This window comes from Hyla sarda, chromosome 4, assembly GCF_029499605.1.
Source record: "Hyla sarda isolate aHylSar1 chromosome 4, aHylSar1.hap1, whole genome shotgun sequence".
Lineage (NCBI taxonomy): Eukaryota > Metazoa > Chordata > Amphibia > Anura > Hylidae > Hyla > Hyla sarda.
The window spans coordinates 221,805,035-221,822,387 of record NC_079192.1 but is presented as its reverse complement, the minus strand read 5'-3'; the positions used below and the strand labels follow the sequence as shown (position 1 = coordinate 221,822,387).

Below are 17,353 nucleotides of genomic sequence, written 5' to 3'. Positions count from 1 at the left end.
TGTGTGTGTAATATATACAGTGTGCGGGATGTGTGTAATATATACAGTGTGTGTGTGTAATATATACAGTGTGCGGGATGTGTGTAATATATACAGTGTGTGTGATGTGTGTGTAATATATACAGTGTGCGGGATGTGTAATATATACAGAGTGTGTGTGTGTAATATATACAGTGTGCGGGATGTGTGTAATATATACAGAGTGTGTGTGTGTGTGTGTGTGTGTGTGTGTGAAAAGAACTAAGCACATTCCCTCCTTTGAGCATGTCCTCGGTCCTTTAATAATCCTATAACTCCTATAATTATCCCTGGTTGTCCCGCAGGCTGTCTTCCAGGAATGTGCCTATACCTTTCTCAGCCTATTTTGCTCTCATGCCAAAGCCTGTAGTCACTTAGGCAGCTTCTAGGGGAGGATATGTTGTCTCACTAAAGCAACATACAGTGACTTACACTGTGCCTATTTGTCCATTATGGGCACTTGTCCTGGTGTACAAGGCCGTGTAAAAGGGTTGGTTTTGGGTGCAAGCGCTAAAATGTAAATAAAATAGGGGTGGGTAAGGGTTAATTAACCGGTTGCTGACTAAGGACGAGCCAGCTCTTCCTGACACGGCAAGCCGTGTATGGTGCGGGCTCCCGACTCGAGCCCTCGCCATACCGGCCGGCCCCCAGCTGATTCCTGGGGGCCGGCGTTAACAGCCGACATGCGGCAATCACTGCAGCCAGCTATTAACCCTTTAGATCACCGATTTCAAAGTTGACAGCAGCGTTAAAGGGACATTTAAACCATCAAGTGGGGTGGGTCGCCTCGGGTCGCCCCCGCCCGCAGGGCAATCGACTGTGGAGGTAGCCAGGGGGCTTACCTCTCCCGTTGCGGCTGTCCCGGCTCTGATTGATAGAGCCTTACTGAACCAGGCTTTATCAATCAGGCGCAGAGCACACAGATCAATGTGGTTCTGTGGAATCACATTGATCTGTATGAAGACTCTACTGATTCATGCTAAAAGGGGACTAAAAGTGTAAAAAAAAAATAAAACACCTATTAACCCCTTCCATATTAAATGTTTTAATCACCACCCTTTTCCCAAATGCCATATAAAAAATATGTAAACATAATAAACATAAACATATGTGGTATGGCCGCGTGCGTAAATGTCCAAACTATACAAATATAAGGTTAATTAAACCACAAGGTCAATGGCGTACATCTGAAAAATTTCCAGAATTGTCTATTTTTGGTAATTTTTTATACATTTCTTTAGGGTATACAAAGCGATCAAAAAGTCCCATTAAAACAAAAATGGTACCGATAAAAACTTCAGATCACGGCGCAAAAAAATTAGCTCTCAAAACTCCCCATATACATGGAAAAATAAAAATGTTCTAGGGGTCAGAAGATGACAACTGTACTAATTTTGGTGCATGTAGTTATAATTTTTTTAAAGTAGTAAAATAAAATAAAGCCTATATAAATTAGGTATCCTTGTAACCTTGTTTACCAAAAAGTGCACTGAAAGGTAACAAAATGTAGTTTTTTTTCCAATTTTTTCCCACAAATATTTTTTTTCTGGTTTCGCTGTAAATTGATTAAATGATTGATGTCATTATGGTGATGAGGAAAAACGAAAGTGCAAAAACAAAAAAAAACTGCGTCCTTAAGTGGTTAATCTATCCTGTATTTTTAGTTTACATATTAGTAACATGTGTACTATGTTTTATGGATATATCTTTAACTGTTTGGAACTAATGCTCAAACATACACACATGTAGATTTATCATATACTTTGGTTTAAAAATGTGTCAATGTTTTTGGGGGAAAAAATGCTGTCTTGTCCCTGCAGATATTGCCTGTGTGTCTCGGCTGGGACAAAATACAGGAAGTGTGGGTGGACAAGCAGGGCTCTGTGCACCGAGGACCAAGCAGGGCTCTGTGCACCGAGGACCAAGCAGGGCTCTGTGCACCGAGGACCAAGCAGGGCTCTGTCCACCGAGGACCAAGCAGGGCTCTGTGCACCGAGGACCAAGCAGGGCTCTGTGCACCGAGGACCAAGCAGGGCTCTGTGCACCGAGGACCAAGCAGGGCTCTGTGCACCGAGGACCAAGCAGGGCTCTGTGCACCGAGGACCAAGCAGGGCTCTGTCCATCGAGGACCAAGCAGGGCTCTGTCCACCGAGGACCAAGCAGGGCTCTGTGCACCGACGACAAGCAGGGCTCTGTGCACTGAGGACAAGCGGGGCTCTGTACACTGAAGACAAGCGGGGCTCTGCGCACTGAGGACAAGCGGGGCTCTGCGCAGTGAGGACAAGCAGGGCTCTGTGCAGTGAGGACAAGCAGGGCTCTGTACACTGAGGACAAGCAGGGCTCTGTACACTGAGGACAAGCAGGGCTCTGTACACTGAGGATAAGCAGGGCTCTGTACACTGAGGACAAGCAGGGCTCTGTACACTGAGGACAAGCAGGGCTCTGTACACTGAGGACAAGCAGGGCTCTGTACACTGAGGACAAGCAGGGCTCTGTACACTGAGGACAAGCAGCGCTCTGTACACTGAGGACAAGCAGGGCCCTGTACAGGGCCAGATTCAGGCTGCCTGGAAGACGGAGCACTTCATTATGATGCGGCCCCCCAACAGTTCCCTCACATTAGGTGCAGTATAGTTCCCCCGCATTAGGTTGTAGTTCCTCCACATTAGGTGCAGTATAAGTACCCGCACATTAGGGGTGCAGTACAGTCCCCCCACATTAGGGGTGCAGAACAGTTCCCCCCCATTAGGGGTGCAGTACAGTTCCCCCCATTAGGGATGCAGTACAGTTCCCCCCCCCCCCCCATTAGGGGTGCAGTACAGTTCCCCCCATTAGGGGTGCAGTACAGTTCCTCCCACCATTAGGGGTGCGCAGTACAGTTCCCCCCCATTAGGTGCGCAGTACAGTCCCCCCACCATTAGGTGCGCAGTACAGTTCCCCACCATTAGGTGCGCAGTACAGTTCCCCACCCTTAGGTGTGCAGTACAGTTCCCCACCATTAGGTACACCGCACAGTTCCCCCCATTAGGTGCAGTACCGTTCCCCCACATTAGGTGCAGTATAGTTCCCCCACATTAGGTGCAGTACAGTTCCCCCACAATAGGTGCAGTACAGTTCCCCCACAATAGGTGCAGTACAGTTCCCCCACAATAGGTGCAGTACAGTTCCCCCACATTAGGTGCAGTACAGTTCCCCCCCATTAGGGGTGCAGTACAGTTCCCCCCCATTATGGGTGCAGTACAGTTCCCCCCCATTAGGTGCGCAGTACAGTTCCCCACCATTAGGTGCGCAGTACAGTTCCCCACCATTAGGTACACAGCACAGTTCCCCCCATTAGGTGCAGTACCGTTCCCCCACATTAGGAGCAGTATAGTTCCCCCACAATAGGTGCAGTACAGTTCCCCCACAATAGGTGCAGTACAGTTCCCCCACAATAGGTGCAGTACAGTTCCCCCCACATTAGGTGCAGTACAGTTCCCCCACATTAGGTGCAGTACAGTTCCCCCCCATTATGGGTGCAGTACAGTTCCCCCCCATTATGGGTGCAGTACAGTTCCCCCCCATTAGGTGCGCAGTACAGTTCCCCACCATTAGGTGCGCAGTACAGTTCCCCACCATTAGGTGCGCAGTACAGTTCCCCACCATTAGGTACACAGCACAGTTCCCCCCATTAGGTGCAGTACCGTTCCCCCACATTAGGTGCAGTATAGTTTCCCCACATTAGGTGCAGTAAGGTTCCCCCACAATAGGTGCAGTACAGTTCCCCCACAATAGGTGCAGTACAGTTCCCCCACAATAGGTGCAGTACAGTTCCCCACAATAGGTGCAGTACAGTTCCCCCACATTAGGTGCAGTACAGTTCCCCCACATTAAGTGCAGTACAGTTCCCCCCCATTATGGGTGCAGTACAGTCCCCCCCCCATTATGAATGCAGTACACTCACCCCCCTATTAGGGGTGCGCAGTACAGTTCCCTCCATTAGGTGCGCAGTACAGTTCCTCACCATTAGTTCCGCAGCACAGTCCCCCCCAATTAGGTGCAGTACAGTTCCCCAACATTAGGTGCAATATAGTGCCCCCACATTAGGTGCAGTACAGTTTCCCCACATTAGGTGCAGTACAGTTTCCCCACATTAGGTGCAGTACAGTTTCCCCACATTAGGTGCAGTACAGTTCCCCCACATTAGATGCAGTACAGTTCCCCCACATTAGGTGCAGTACAGTTCCGCCACATTAGGTGCCGTACAGTTCCCCCACATTAGGTGCCGTATAGTTCCCCCACATTAGGTGCAGTATAGTTCCCCCACATTAGGTGCAGTACAGTTCCCCCACATTAGGTGCAGTACAGTTCCCCCACATTAGGTGCAGTACAGTTCCCCCACATTAGGTACAGTATAGTTACCCACATTAGGTGCAGTACAGTTCCCCCACAGAAATACAGCCTTCAGCCATATACAGTATATGGCTGGAGGCTGTATGCCGGTTAACTGCCCTACTTCAGTGGTCCGACCACCGCTTCTCCGGTCCGGAGACACGGGGACCGGGGTCACAATCTACTGCTATGGCTTATGGGCCATAGCAGTAGGTCCCGGGACCGTGGGAGCGGAGGTCGGAACACTGAAGATGACGTGCCGCTGGTCACTTACCATGCGCGCGCGTCCTCCTCGATGCTCTGCTCCACTCTCTTTTCCCGTGTGGGTGCAAGCACAGGAAGTCAGTGACGTCCCTGCGTGCGCTATCTCCTGGCGGCCCCTGCATTTTTAAAGTTAACACGGGGGCCACCACAGAGAGGTAACCGCTGGGGCATCCTTGTGTCCTGAAAAGATTTTTCAGAACACAGGAATGTCCCGAATGTGACAGGGGCCCCCTGCGGGCACGGGTCCCGGAGCAGGCGCTCCATAGCACCAATGATGATCCGGCCCTGGCCCTGTACACTGAGGACAAGCAGGGCTCTGTACACTGAGGACAAGCAGGGCTCTGTGCACTGATGAAAAGCAGGGCTCTGTGCACTGACGAAAAGCAGGGCTCTGTGCACTGACGACAAGCAGGGCTCTGTGCACTGACGACAAGCAGGGCTCTGTGCACTGACGACAAGCAGGGCTCTGTGCACTGAGGACAAGCAGGGCTCTGTACCCTGAGGACAAGCAGGACTCTGTACCCTGAGGACAAGCAGGACTCTGTACCCTGAGGACAAGCAGGACTCTGTACCCTGAGGAGGGCTCTGTGCAGTGAGAACAAGCAGGGCTCTGTGCACCGAGGACCAAGCAGGGCTCTGTCCATCGAGGACCAAGCAGGGCTCTGTGCACTGACGACAAGCAGGGCTCTGTGCACTGACGACAAGCAGGGCTCTGTGCACTGATGATAAGCAGGGCTCTGTACACTGAGGACAAGCAGGGCTTTGTACACTGAGGACAAGCAGGGCTCTGTACAGAGGACAAGCAGGGCTCTGTACACTGAGGACAAGCAGGGCTCTGTTCACTGAGGACAAGCAGGGCTCTGTACACTGAGGACAAGCAGGGCTCTGTACACTGAGGACAAGCAGGGCTCGGTGCAGTGAGGCTCTGTGACACCCTCCCAGCTCACACATCAGGATGATTGACAAGCCAGGTGTCTGCACAGACCCCTGCTTGTCCTGCCCTCACTTCTTGTATTTGGTTTCCTCAGAGACACACAGGCAATGTCTGCATTGACAGCATTTTTTCACCCAAAAATAAATACATTTGTAACCAATGTATATTACAAATATGCATATTACAGTATGTTATCTACATTATATAAAACATTTTGGCAAATGTCAGTTACGCCTTAAGCCAAATATTATATAGACACCCCTTTAACAAACTGAGCAATAGAGTACCTGTACACATGACCTGTGGTAGCCTTGGGCTTGATCTCTACTTCACCTACAGTTGGCTCAAACTCTTTGCAATTTCTGGTGAACCAAGATTTGCAGCACGTACACAAAGTACAGATAAATGAGGAATGCAGAACGCACATTTTAAGTCAATATTATTGTGTAATGTTGAGCATCAGCTCATGAAACATCTACTTAAAAGAGACCCCTATTACATAAGAGACGCAGGTTTCTGGTAAGGTAATGATCCCATACAGGATTGTTTTTTAGGAACCCCAGTTTTCTTAGGATTCATCATCCCTATGGTTATACCCAACTTATCTACATTTCCTGGCTTGTGATCATTATATGAAGCACACATAGTTCCTTTTCACTAGTGTTGATCTTATCTTCACAAAGCAGCTCTGACATGTTTTCATTACAGATCTAGAAGAGAAGATAGACGACCTGAACAAAGCAAATGAAGAAAAAGTCAATCAGCTACTAAAACTGGAGGAGCGCGCCAAAGAGCTTAAGGACTACATAGTTACGGAAGAAAATAAGCAAGCTAACTGCAGAGACTAATTTCTTACTCGATTGTTAAACAATGTTTTCTAGTAATGACCAATATTTCGAAATAAAACGTTTTTTGTAAGTCAATCTACATTATTTATTTTGCGGATAAATTTGCTTTATAATTATAAATCTAGTAGCCTTAACATGAGTTTAACTAATCCATGTTCTCAGCTATTACTCCATAATGATTAGAATATGAGTGAAATGGATATTGCACAAAAATAGTGCACAGAACCGTGATATTAAAGGTAATATATTCCTCTGTGTAACACCCATTTAGGCTCTATCAGCAGTTAAGCAAGTCCTGACCTGTTGATATACTCCTCCTTAAATTCTTAAAATTTTCTTAAATTCTTTAAATTTTAATTACTTGTTATTTTTAATATCACTGTTTACTGTCAGTGAATGGAAACATTTATTGTTTAGAGCCAAATGCTGAAAACAGCCATAACAAGTAAATGAAAAAAATTGCAAAACTACAACTCCCAGCATACCAGGACAGCCTTTGGAGTTGTAGTTCTGCAACAGCTGGAGCCACGCTGGTTGGAAAAAATGGATTAGAGTCTAAGTACTAAAACATGATCTTTTTTTCTAATCAGTTTCTATTTTCTGATTGTATATTTTTTAGTACATTATTATGGGAACAATTATCTAGCTTGAGTTGTTTTAATAAGATTTATAGATCTGCTTTCAGCAAGCCCCATGATCATATAGTCTGGTCCAGACATTATTTACTGGAATGGGAGAGTTTTCTAGACATGCTCTGTCACCTGTGAGGAAGACATTCCATAGAGACGGGGAGGCTAATTTCTGACCTTTAACTATCGTGAATGGTGTCATCTCTTTTTGACTAATGGTGATTATATGTAAAAAAAAAATGATATATTTTCTTTAAACTATATTTCATGAAAGAAGTAACACTCTACACATACAGATTTAAAAAACAAAAAACGTGAATTTTGCCATGACAATGAAGCCTTTCTCAAACATGCTTGACCCATCCATACATGTACACCACAAGATCTCTGGAGGTGTCCTGATGTATCGGTGACTTTTTGCAAGTGTTGTGGACAAAAACGTATTCCCTATCTACAGGATAGGGGATAAGTTTAAGATCACGGGTCTCCTGTATGGAGCCCCGGCTCTTCTCCACAGCCCGAAGCGGGGGCCACCACGCCCCCTCCATATAGCTCTATGGGAGAGCAGTTCAGCAAACCTTGAGCTCTCCCATAGAGCTGTATAGAGGGGGCGTGGCAGCCCTCTGCTTTGGGCGGGGGTCGTGACGCGCCACTGTGGAGGAAATTTGGAGGACATTTACGTGCTCTGAAAAGGACCCGACCAGTAGCTGACTCCGATCAGCTTATTGAAATGTATGGGGTATAAATGGACTGGCTGGGATCCCGCTGCAGTATGGCCGAACTGTGGTGTGCATTGTCCCTTAAACTTACATTCAGTTCATCTTATCATAACTGATTTCCCAGGGCATTATGTCCTTATGTTCTGAGTAGAGATGAGCGAACTTACAGTAAATTCGATTCGTCACGAACTTCTCAGCTCGGCAGTTGATGACTTTTCCTGCATAAATTAGTTCAGCTTTCAGGTGCTCCGGTGGGCTGGAAAAGGTGGATACAGTCCTAGGAGACTCTTTCCTAGGAATGTATCCACCTTTTCCAGCCCACCGGAGCACCTGAAGGCTGAACTAATTTACGTAGGATAAGTCATCAAATCGAATTTACTGTAAGTCCGCTCATCTCTAGTTCTGAGTAAAGGATTTCTTGTTTACTTTAGATAGTAATAAGATTACAAGTTGTTTTATCAGAGCAGCCATCTGGAGTAAACATAGCTTTCCGATTGACAATACTTTCCTGTTTGCCAATGCTGAAACTATAAATTGACAAAGACTTTACTTACAGTATCGGCATGTTTACATGGTATTGGCATCTCTTTGGCCCCGTTTTCAAGTTGCATACAGACAAGTAAAATTAACAATATCAGTCATAGGAGAATTTATTAGGCTCAAAGAGTAACTTCAATCCCGCGGCGAGATATCTGTTTAACTCTCCTATAACTTCACAGTCCATGTCTACAGCGATGAGGGGACTTGTTTGTCTACAGTCCCATAGACTTACATGGGATGATGGGACTTCAGGCAAACAAGTACCCTCACCGTTGTAGTCTCTATTAGGTCTGGGACTACTTTGTTGCAGGAGATTTAAACAGATATCCTGCCTGCTGCTTTAACATTGCTATCAGATATAAATAAGGTAATGTACCGCAGTAGTATATATATATATATATATATATATATATATATATATAGGTAATGGCACATTAGTACAGCTGAAGAGTCTGTGAAACTTTAAAGAATGTACAGATAAATCGGCATTCCCACCTATAATATCAAGAGATCATATTCCATCATTAACCTCTTCAGTGAAGCACAGAGAATGGGTCCACTCAGAGCTCTGCTGCTCCTTCACCCATGCAATGACTTGTATGGCTTATTAAAGATCTCACCTATCATTAACACATTCCTGCCATTCTATTGCTTTTGGAATGGTGTCATTGTAAGAATGGCTTGAGGTAATAGGATTCTCCTTTTTCTTTAGAGGTATAAACATGAAATTATCTAATTTACAATCTAAACAAAGGTTTAATCAATACATTTAATTACAACTATAAGGGATCTTAGTCCTACATTTTACTATGGAATGTAAGCTGACAAAAAGGAAACCATTATAAAAGTTTTCCATGGATACACATGTATGGAGCTGTTTTTGGCACTAACTGGAATGGACTGAGTCACTGGGGGGCATTTACAAAGGGTGGTATGAATTCTTAACTGTTTTAGAGCACAAGAGTTGCAGTGATAGTTGCAGACTTATGCCAAATTTATCAAATGGTGCACAGACTTTGATAAATTTTGCTGATGCAACTTCTAAAAAAGTCGCAGATTTTGTGCGGACTTGCGACTTTTGTGTGAGAATTTGCATATACCCTGACTCAAAAGTCAGACAGAAAATGTAGGGCAGGGCTGAAATGACCAGAGAAACCATCTATTTATGGTATCGTGCGACAATTTTGTAACATTCAGCAAAAAAGTCGTACTTAGTAAATCAGTGACCACTGCACAAAGTTCTCTAAATGGGTAACAATTATGGAAACGTTTCTAAAGCAATTGTCACACAAAAAGTCGCACAGACCCATTGTGCAACATTTTGTGCGACAAACAGAAAAAAAAGCCCTTTAAAAAGCTTTCTAGATGTCTTGATAAATTGCCCCCCCCCCCCACTGTGTACTACAGTTTCACGCACCACCTCAACCACATGTATAGTGTTGTAGCTAATGGATTGGATGGGGCCCATTCTGGATTGATAAATCCTACGGATTGCCCATCAATAATATAGTCTCAGAAACCCCTTTTAAGTACTAGATGTACTAATCCTAGACTGTGCTAAATGTAACTCATGACAAGTTATTGGGTTAGTTAGCAGTATCCAACAAGTTGGCAGTAACTACTATGAATGATTTTATATTGCATTTAAAATGTCTAAATGTAACATAGAATTATAAATAATGTGGCACCAAAATCCATAGCCCATACAATGTAAGGAATGGAAAGGCCAAAACATTCAGTTGAAAGAAGCTTTGTGGTTATCATTTAACTACCCTTTACTTTTTGAATTTCTTTTTTTCTGTTGTCCACAGTGCTCTCTGCTGACTCATTTCAGGAACTGTCCAAAGCAGGACCAGTTTGCTATGGGGATTTGCTCCTACTCTGGACAGTTCCTAAAATGGACAGAGGTGTCAGCAGAGAGCACTGTAGTCAGACAGAAAAAAAATTCTAAAAGAAAAAAAACTTTAAAAAATTAAGCTTTTTAAATAGAAGTAATTTACAAATCTACAATCAAGAGCAGAGAAACGGAGCAACTCACCACACCGGACCAGATGATATTTGCAAGTGGTACTTTATTCTTAAAGCTTCAACCATAGACGACAAGCAGGGAAGAGTGCACGGGAGATGCGGGGGTATCCTCTCGGTGACGGGACCGCTTGGTGCCAGAGGGCTTCGTCAGACCGGGATAGTGAGGTCACAGGAAGTGGTGTGCTTTAAAACAGGTAAGTCCCAGTGACGCTGCAGGTGAACCGCAGGTCATTGGCTCTTTACTCTAATACAAAAATACATTGTAAAACATGTAATACAATTATTAAAAGCGTGAATTCGGGTAGAAAAACAGACATGGTGCACATCTACAATCTTGTATAATGATCTGATTGCTTCTCAGCATAATATCAAAAACTAACAGGTTGTTAGTATACATTTTTTATCAAAAAGTACAAGCCCACTCGCCACGTGAAGGCCACCTATTTAGAGTGGGTCCCTAACGTCCCTAGCATAAAATGGCGCAGCATCGGGCGGCGACCACCACCGCCGCGACACCAATGCCCACAGGGGGGAACGACCCTCTTTTTTTTTAACATGTTGTTTGCACTCTTCCCCACCCCCTCAGCCCAACCCTATATAAGTAGTAGTTAGCTACAAATGGGCCTTTTCTTTCCTGGTAGCCTCCCAGTTTGACTGGGAGAGCATGGTAAGTGTGCTATAACATCTTGTTCACACTGGTGTGGTGCTGTGCGGCGTCCGTTGCTGCCGTGGCGCCGTGTCTGCGGGGAGGTGCGACCCATGGACTGGTTTGAGTGGCGTTGGTTCAGCTCTGCCAGTGGGTCGTTCCCCCTGTGGGCACTGGTGTCGCGGCGGTGGTGGTCGCCGCCCAGTGCTATGCCATTTTATGCTAGGGACGTTAGGGACCCACTCTTGACGTGGCGAGTGGGCTTTGTACTTTTAGATCAAAACGTATATACTAACAACCTGTTGGTTTTTGAAATTATGCTGAGAAGCAATTGGATCATTGTACAAGATTGTAGATGGGCACCATGTCCGTTTTCTACTTGAGTACACATTGTGTTTTCTATCCCCTCTTTTTTTTTTTTTTTTAACATGTTGTTTGCACTCTTCCCCACCCCCTCAGCCCAACCCTATATAAGTAGTAGTTAGCTACACATGGGCCTTTTCTTTCCTGGTAGCCTCCCAGTTTGACTGGGAGAGCATGGTAAGTGTGCTATAACATCTTGTTCACACTGGTGTGGTGCTGTGCGGTGTCCGTTGCTGCCGTGGCGCCGTGTCTGCGGGGAGGTGCGACCCATGGACTGGTTTGAGTGGCGTTGGGGCAGCTCTGCCAGTGGGTCGTTCCCCCTGTGGGCACTGGTGTCGCGGCGGTGGTGGTCACCGCCCAGTGCTACGCCATTTTATGCTAGGGACGTTAGGGACCCACTCTGAATAGGTGGCCTTGACGTGGCGAGTGGGCTTTGTACTTTTTGATCAAAACGTATATACTAACAACCTGTTAGTTTTTAAAATTATGCTGAGAAGCAATTGAATCATTGTACAAGATTGTAGATGTGCACCATGTCTGTTTTCTACTTGAGTACACAATTATTAAAAGCAATTTCCTCTAATGCGAAAAACCAGTACTTCTGAAAAAGATCTTATGATAGTGCACCATACTCCTGTTTTTCATTCAATCCTAGCGCGCCGGTGGCATCCGTCCAGATGATCCACCTGGCTTCGCTTCTTAGGAGTTGTTGGTGTCTATTCACACCTCGGGGAGCGTTATCTATGCGTTCTATCCCCGTAACTTTAATTTCGTCGGGGTTATTATTGTGATGTGTGTGCATGTGGGCGATAAGACGAGGTGCACCCACTCCTGTGGATAATGATTTCAAGTGTTCCCTAACTCTGCGATACAGGGGTCGGATCATCTTACCTATATAGTATCGCAAACCAGACAATAAACTACGTACTTGGACTTGCAGGTAAAAAAAAATTTTATTGAATGTCACAGCCACCTAACTTCAACATATTGCATTTTAAATTATTTTTACATTGTTTACAAGACCCGCAGGTAAAATTGCCTACGGGTCGGGAGTCTGTTAACCAATTCATATTGGATTTTTTACTCTTTTTGTTGTAAAAATTTTGAATAGTTGTATTTTTGCAATGTGTTATTATAGGGTTTGACTCTGTTAAAGTTTTAATGTCTTCATCCTGTTGTAGCATAAACCAGTGTTTACAGATTGATTTTCTAATTATTTCATTCATGTTAGTATTTTTGAAAGTGAATGTGAACCTGTTCCTATTATTATTAACTCTCTTGAGTTCCTGGACGTGCAGATAGATATCATTGACAACTGTATTGTTACATCAGGGTTCAGAAAGTCTACATCTAGAAACTCAATATTGCACTATGCTTCCTCCCAATGGGATCCCAAAAAGTCAACTGATCAGAATAAAAAGAATTAACAATAATTCAGATAAATATAAAGAACAAGCAGATGCTCTAATGGATAGACTAAAAAGAAGAGGGTACCCGGAAAAAGTACTTAAAGATGCCAGAAAAACTGTTGATAAAATTCCTAGACACACCCTGCTGCACACACACAGAAATAAAAATAATAGGAACTGTGTCAGGCCCAAGGCCTGATTATGGAAACATACATTTCATCTATGTATAAACTAAGACCTGGGGGGGTGAGGGGTCATTCAGATGGTGTATCCTGTGTCTTTTGTGTATTGCAGTTTATTGGGGGGGTCTGGCTGTGTGTTTACATCGTCTTTTAAGTCCTGCACTCTGGTCCCATCATATAATCAACCAGATAAGAGGGCCAGGAAGAGAGATGCCCCCCTGGTGGGATCAGAGGGGAGGGGGGAATGGAGTCCCTCCAAAAAGGAGATATATAATATTTAACAATGCTAGAGTCAGTGTGTTCAATGCTGGGGAACAAGCGGACAAGACCATCCTAAGAACAGCTGGGACCCACTCTCTCTCATGGACTGCTTTATCATCATGCTGTAAGAACTTCATTTTTGCTTTCTGAACTTGCTAAACTCTTTTATATATTTTTGTACCTGTATGTCATTTGTTTCTGTATTTTTATATAGTCAGCACTGTGATACCTTTTATCAGATTAAATGTTTAATTAATCAGCTCTGGTCTTTGATCTCTAAATATATTAGCTCACCTTTCTGAAGGCAGCTCTGGTAAAACACGTTTATCTAAGGGTTAATTTGGTGACTTGCTGGGACCTGTAGTGGATACCCAGAGGTCTGGCGGCTTTAACCCTTGCACCATCACACTCTCTCTAGCGTCTTGGCTGGACCGATAGGGTGTGATCGTGACAACTGGTTGCAGCGTCGGGATATATTTAGAGATTTTTAGTGCTTGCTGGATTTTACCTGTAAGGAAATCTTAGCACTAAAAAAGAAATTGCATACATATTCTTGTGTGTAAATTCCAAAGACAGAGCTCAGTGCTGGTTTAAAAGACATACAAAAAGAGTGCAAGACAGTTCTGTCCCCCCCATCTCCTGTTTTACCTCCTCTGTCTCATCTTGGAAATATGGAGGCATATCGCAAGCAGTCCAAGCCTGCACTGGAGCTAATGTGCCAAGAAAAGGACATGCCTACTGCAGGAAAGAACAAGGAACAACTTCTTGCTGATCTTGTGGAGTATGATGCCCGTGCAGAAGAGCTGAGTGACATGAGACAAAGTCCTACAGCTGGAACTGCCATCCAAGGACTGATATCTCCTGGGGAATACAACATTACTCCCCATCAGGACAGTACTCCACATGAGGCCTTGGACTCTTCTATGCGGACTGCCTTACAACACCTTGGGAATGTGGATGCCAATATGAAACTCCAACTGCTTCTCCAGTACCAAACTGCAGAGAGAGAGACACAGATACGAGCTGCAGAGAGAGAGGCGGCAGAAAGAGAGACCCAGCGGAGGCATGAGAGGCTGAGAGGGGATGCTTCATCCGCACGGAGTGATACGCAGGATCAATGAGACCACAAACCCTGCTTGGAACATGATCTGGATGTGTCCTGAGGGGATTTGAAAAGGTTTGCCGGCAGTTCCATCTGCCTAAGGAACAGTGGGGACGATATCTAACCCCACGGGAAAGCTCTGGATTTGTTTGCTTCTCTTTCCTCTGAGAGTGACCAGGACTATGAGGCAATAAAATCTGCCCTGCTAAAAAGTTTTAATCTGACTCCAGAGGCTTATCGGAAAAAGTTTCGGACTTTGCAACAAAGTGCCACAGAAAGCTGCACTCAACATGCAGGTCAGCTAAGGACTGCATTCAGGCAATGGACTGGGGGCCTACAAGTCCCTACCTATGAGGCCCTGGAGGACTTGATGGTCCTGGATCAGTTTCTCCAAACACGGAGTTTTGAAGCCAGAGAGTGGATTTTGGACCGCAAGCCCAAGACAGCTATGGAAGCAGCAGAACTAGGAGATGACTTTGCCAACAACCGGGCGCCAGCAGCAAAGCGTGGATCTGTACAAGCTGGAGCAAGTACCTGGAGTAGTCCCAAACAACCACAAAGCACCACCAGGTCAGCCGGGAAATTCTTGCCATCATTCCCAAAAGCAACAGGAGCCACATTGGGTCAGGGGGACACCCGCCGATGTTACAATTTGTGTCAGATGCTCTGTCATTATGCTCCAGAGGACACTACCTGCACACCGGAAGTGCTAGGAGAGAGCCCTGTTCATTCTGAGGTACTGTGCGAGACTTTGGGAGACACTGCGAAATGTGGTAACTGGGAGGGGGTGCAGGGGATTGATAATTGTTTACCTGTGACTGAACCAGGAATGTTTTCCAAAAGTGGAATGGGGTGTATTGTAACATGTGGTGACAATGCATTGCCAATGCCAAAACCTAGTGGAGATCAGCTAGGGGGAGGGGTTGGTGTGCCCCTGGTGATATGTAAGGATGAGGGACCAGCAGTGAGTGATAGGTCCCAATCCTGTGAGCCTAAGGAGGAGGAGGGAAGGAGTGATAGCCCTGTGTATGATGCCTGTATTGTTATGTCTGGAACTGAGGGGGAGGAAGGTAAACCCCAGGGAGGCATACCAATGGTGGCAGTGGTAATGCGTCAGCAGCATGCCAGGGCTGCAGCTTTAACAGGAAGGGATGATGGTGATGCAAGGGACAAGCTCTGTGACTTGCAAGCCCCAGCAGAGGAAGGTGGAGATGCTAGCTCGCCTGGTGGAAATGTGCTCCCTGATACCACGAGATTGGGGGAGGGAAATGAGCATTTCCGGGAAGTTCTGCGCAGTGACCCTTCCCTTGAAGGGCTGAGACAAAGTGCTGAACATACAGGTCTTGACACAGATGGGCATCGGGTATATTTGGAAAATGATATCTTGTACTGGGAGTCCCTTTCCAAAGGCATGCTAGGGGCCCAGGAGAGAGAAAGGCAGTTAGTGGTTCCTAGGCCGTACAGGAAAGAGCTGCTGAGGTTGGCCCATGAGACCCCCCTGGCAGGACATTTGGGAGTGGCCAAGACAAAGTCCAGGTTGGCACACAATTTCTACTGGCCGGGTATGGGTACTGCTATTGCCAATTATTGTAGATCTTGTCGGGTCTGCCAGACTGTGGGTAAGTCTGGGGATGTAACTCGTGTTCCCCTAGTGCCCCTACCAGGCATATCTGCACCCTTTGAAGGAGTGGCAGTGGATATTGTGGGACCTCTAGCTATACCCAGCAGCACAGGGAAACAATGTATTCTTACTGTTGTAGATTATGCAACTAGGTACCCTGAAGCTGTTGCCTTATCCTCCGTCCGAGCAGATAAGGTGACAGATGCACTGATCAGTATATTCTGCAGGGTAGGATTCCCCAGAGAAATGCTCACTGATCAGGGCACCCAGTTCATGTCCAATCTCATGCAAAGTCTCTGTAAGAAGGTGAATGTACAGCACTTGGTAACAAACCCATACCACCCCCAAACAAATGGTCTTTGTGAGAGGTTCAATCGGACCTTAAAACAAATGCTGAAAACCTTTGTAGAATCAGAGGGCAGAGACTGGGGAAAGTATTTACCCCATCTGTTATTTGATTACAGGGAGGAAACTAAGAGCCAGGGACCCCTTCAGGATGTGGAGATCAATCCACAGCTCTCAGATGAAAGGAGGAGGCAGCTTAATCAGGTACTAGGCCCCTTCAGTGCTATTTTTGCCTGGGAATGCATCAAAAAGAGAAATAGATGGTTAAGGGAGACAGATCTATTGGCCTGGAGGGCCAGATCTCTCTGTCTCCATCTTAAGGGGGAGGTGTCAGGCCCAAGGCCTGATTATGGAAACATACATGCGTTTTATTATTGCATCTATGTATAAACTAAGACCTGGGGGGGGGGGTGAGGGGTCATTCAGACGGTGTATCCTGTGTCTTTTGTGTATTGCAGTTTATTGGGGGGGGGGGTCTGGCTGTGTGTTTACATCGTCTTTGAAGTCCTGCACTCTGGTCCCATCATATAATCAACCAGATAAGAGGGCCAGGAAGAGATATGCACCCCTGGTGGGATCAGAGGGGAGGGGGGAATGGAGTCCCTCCAAAAAGGAGATATATAATATTTAACAATGCTAGAGTCAGTGTGTTCAATGCTGGGGAACAAGCGGACAAGACCATCCTAAGAACAGCTGGGACCCACTCTCTCTCATGGACTGCTTTATCATCATGCTGTAAGAACTTCATTTTTGCTTTCTGAACTTGCTAAACTCTTTTATATATTTTTGTACCTGTATGTCATTTGTTTCTGTATTTTTATATAGTCAGCACTGTGATACCTTTTATCAGATTAAATGTTTAATTAATCAGCTCTGGTCTTTGATCTCTAAATATATGAGCTCACCTTTCTGAAGGCAGCTCGGGTAAAACACGTTTATCTAAGGGCTAATTTGGTGACTTGCTGGGACTTGTAGTGGATACCCAGAGATCTGGCGGCTTTAACCCTTGCACCATCACACTCTCTCTATCGTCTTGGCTGGACCGATAGGGTGTGATCGTGACAAACAGGTTC

The 17,353-nt window shown here is 45.5% G+C and overlaps 1 protein-coding gene across 1 annotated transcript in view; it reads left to right on the top strand.

The window, feature by feature from the left end:
* LAMB4 (laminin subunit beta 4) overlaps positions 1-6,495 on the top strand; it is a 137,564-nt gene extending 131,069 nt beyond the window's left edge. The window contains exon 35 of the mRNA XM_056573634.1: positions 6,296-6,495. Within this exon, the coding sequence (XP_056429609.1) occupies positions 6,296-6,435 (140 nt within the window). The 3' untranslated portion in view covers positions 6,436-6,495. The remainder of the gene's footprint in view (positions 1-6,295) is intronic.
* Positions 6,496-17,353: the final 10,858 nt, after the last annotated feature.